Source organism: Fopius arisanus, unplaced genomic scaffold (genome assembly GCF_000806365.1).
Source record: "Fopius arisanus strain USDA-PBARC FA_bdor unplaced genomic scaffold, ASM80636v1 scaffold00008, whole genome shotgun sequence".
NCBI lineage: Eukaryota > Metazoa > Arthropoda > Insecta > Hymenoptera > Braconidae > Fopius > Fopius arisanus.
In genome coordinates this window covers 1,401,254-1,404,625 of record NW_011887747.1, presented here as the reverse complement: position 1 = coordinate 1,404,625, position 3,372 = coordinate 1,401,254, and the positions used below count along the sequence as shown (strand labels likewise).

Here is a 3,372-nt window from a genome sequence, read left to right as displayed (position 1 = left end):
AAAATAGAATCCGAGCTGAGCGACGAGAAGAAGTCACATAGTGGAATTCCAGAGGCACAATTTGTGGTAGAGTTTTCACTTAGATATATCTAGAATCAATGACCCGCTACGAGCTCATGTGTCAAAACTTTGTGGTTACAATGGAGTTGTGAGCCAAATATGGTCAGGATATGAGATTCTTGTCATCGTGTAAACCGTGATGAGAATTGATGTCCTCTTCTTCCATCAGTCATATTAGGTTTTCATTTCGGAGTTCTTTTCGAGAGTGGGGATATATATTTTTTTCTCAGTATAATCGCGATAGTACTCCGTTGACCCTTTAATTATTCATTTTCAATCTCCACAATCCATAAAGAAAAAGTTAAAAAGACATTACCTGACTCAATAAATACTTCAAGGCCAAGCGAAACTTACGATCTATCTCTCATTATAATTGATTAAAACAGAAAGGTAATTGAACAGAATAGTCGCAATGGGGGTTGTAACTCGGGGGTTGTAACTATAATATTTTAATCTTTCCACCAAATAATATATGTATGACCACTGTAAGGAAAGCATACTGAAAGGAAATCACCGAAATTCTCTATTTGTAATTATCATCAATTTCAGGAAGATGTCGATGCATTTATGGCTCAACCAGACAACAACAATGAAGTCGATAAAGTCCTGAAAAAACTCGACGAGAACCATGGCAAATACAAATTCATGGAGTACAACTTGGCAAACAAAAGGCGTAGACTGAAATCCCAAATTCCCGAGTTAGAGAGATCATTGGAGATGATTAAAAAACTCCAAGCAGAGAAAGACGGTAGTCAAAATATGGAGACCCAGTTTCTCCTGTCTGACCAGGTTTTCGCGAAAGCGATAGTTCCCCCGACAGAGAAGGTGTGCCTCTGGTTGGGAGCAAATGTCATGCTCGAATACACCCTCGACGACGCTCAGAATCTAATGGTAAAGAATATCGAGGCTGCTAAGAAGAATCTCAATCACGTTGACCATGATTTGGACTTTGTGAGAGATCAATTTACAACAACTGAAGTTAACATGGCCCGAGTTTATAATTGGGACGTAAAGAGGAGACAAACAACAAAAACGTCATAATATGCGTTATAAAAATCAGCTGTTCAGACTCTCATGCACTGTATTATCAAAAATATTGAAAGAAATTGGAATCCTTTACACAATTAATATGAAAATTTATTTATTTTATATATCATTTGATGATTAGCCGCTTCATATAGGTTTTTAATGCTAATAAACTTAAACACTGTATTTTTTGTCTTAGGATACTAAATTTCCCAATGATAAGCCAACGACGTGAGCAGAGTTATCTGTGAGCTACATTAATCATAAATTTTGGAATCTCATGGGAAATTTTCCAAATAATTATACTCTCATACTATTAAGGCACAAAGTTGGATAGATAGTTTGTGTTTAAAATGAAGACTAGGCACGGAATGGTTTGTTCGTAGAATGTAGGTTTTGTTATTCTGTCTATTCGTCACCACTGATCTCCAATTTGGCTAGTTTCGTTTTGAGCTCTCTATTCTCAGCTTTGACATCTTCAAGTGTTTTCTCAAGGCTCTCCACCTTCAGAGTAACGTCTGTTATGCCTCCTAGGTGTTTACGAATATATCTGAATTTTCTATTAAGGTCAGTCGATTAAGATTTTTCCAGCAATTTTTCAGAAATAATGAAAATCACGATGCCAAGAAAATCATCCAATTAATAATTATTAGTAAATGTCGAAGGATACTCCAAAGCGTCGTCAGGCTTCTCAGGCTCTTCATACAACATTACGAGAACCTTCGTCAGGGCATCCAGGACACCAGCACGCTCCAAATACCTTCTAAATTCCTCCCTCTTTGAGTCATTGGGCTAATAAAAATTAAGTCCATTTTTAGCATGTCTTAATGCTTTATACGAGGTTAATACTTGGAATGAATTTTATATATGAAATATAAAGATATGCTTAGGGATCACCTTGTAATTTGACATTTTTCCGAAATTTTATAGCCTCTTGCTTTGAAAAAATAGATATATCCGGATATTTGCAGATGCAAATACGAATGTTCTCCTTGAGATAAAAAAGAAGAATGCCGGGGGATAGGACCAAAGAGGATTGACTAAAGTAGAGGCTCAGTTCTGGGGGTTTGAGTGACCTCAGCGGCATCGTAGTACTGCACCCCAAGAGAGGGAGGACGCCACACGCAATGCTGGGGTGTCCATCAAGTCGACGGGGTGAATTTTATTTCCTGCGGTATGAATGCTTTTTGTTTTCTATTGGTTTAACTGAAATTTAGCCGACTGTAGAACGAGCGGAAGGAGGAAAAAAAGGAGAGATGATACCACACACAATGGGGGGTTAATTTTTTAATTTCAGTGAATACCGACTGGTCCCTCTGACAGCAGAGTTACCGAGTCGGCTGACGGGCAGACACCCCCATTGCCTGTGGTGCCCTCCCTCTCTTGGGGTGCAGTACTACGATGCCGCTGGGATCACTCAAACCCCCAGAACTGAGCCTCTACTTTAGCCTCTTCGGATCCGCGTACCTTCAGGTCCGACGGCCTGACTTTCGTCAAAAGCCCGATACTCGGCCATTTTCCTTACGACTACAGAAGGGGATGGTCGTTGCTCTTGTTGAATAAGAAGTAAGTACAATTCTTCAATAATCTCCCGTTTTTTTTTCAATTGTTTTACTTTTAAAATGATTCTTTATATTTTTAAATAGTTTTGAAGAAACAAAATCCAGCTTTATATCAGAAAAATTAACATAATTGGAAAATTCCTCGAAGTCGAGGTTAGGTTACCACGTGCCACGTTCTTTCTACCAAGATTGAAGAAATAATGCTCTCTATATTATGTACTTATTTTTTCGATGGGAATACGTAAAAATGAATTTATAATAGAATTGATGATATAAACGTGTGCATTTGCATATCCAGCCACTCTATCTCGCGGATTATACATATTTGAAAAATTTTTCTACTCCCATTACTTTCTTCTCTTTCTCACCCTATTTTATTATTAAATTAATCATTTGAAATGAGATCATGATGACCATTCCTTCTCAGCTGAGAGAAAAAAAATTATTTCTGAATTCAGTCCATCCATTTTCACCCGATTGTACTATCTGCAATGAATAAATGCTGCATACTTAAGTGTGTAAGTGTGGCCATGTTACATTGCCATGCGAGTAAAATGTTCAAGCTAATTATTTTTTAGAGTAAAACGAATACTTTGAAATCCCAAATTATTAATCGCTGCGTAGCGTGGTGATGAAGCGAATAAGAATTTGATTTTTGAAGAAAAATGGGTTCGATCTAAAAAATAATTCGATTAAAAATTTTACGACTATGGTCATGTTACAT

At 37.3% G+C, this 3,372-nt stretch overlaps 2 protein-coding genes across 2 annotated transcripts; one reads left to right on the top strand and one right to left on the bottom strand.

Moving 5' to 3' along the window:
- Window positions 1-6: 6 nt before the first annotated feature.
- Window positions 7-1,207, top strand: mgr (merry-go-round; the record flags this gene model as incomplete). Its single annotated transcript, XM_011316720.1, has 2 exons — window positions 7-66; window positions 610-1,207. Coding segments are annotated over 2 exons (552 nt in total), but the record flags the coding sequence as incomplete, so codon positions are not given.
- On the bottom strand, window positions 1,185-2,112 carry LOC105273965 (C-Myc-binding protein). The gene is made up of 3 exons (XM_011316721.1): window positions 1,984-2,112; window positions 1,757-1,878; window positions 1,185-1,636 (listed from the first exon to the last, which is right to left on the bottom strand). The coding sequence occupies exons 1-3, from the start codon at window positions 1,996-1,998 to the stop codon at window positions 1,495-1,497; spliced, it is 279 nt and encodes a 92-aa protein (XP_011315023.1). The 5' UTR covers window positions 1,999-2,112; the 3' UTR covers window positions 1,185-1,494.
- Window positions 2,113-3,372: the final 1,260 nt, after the last annotated feature.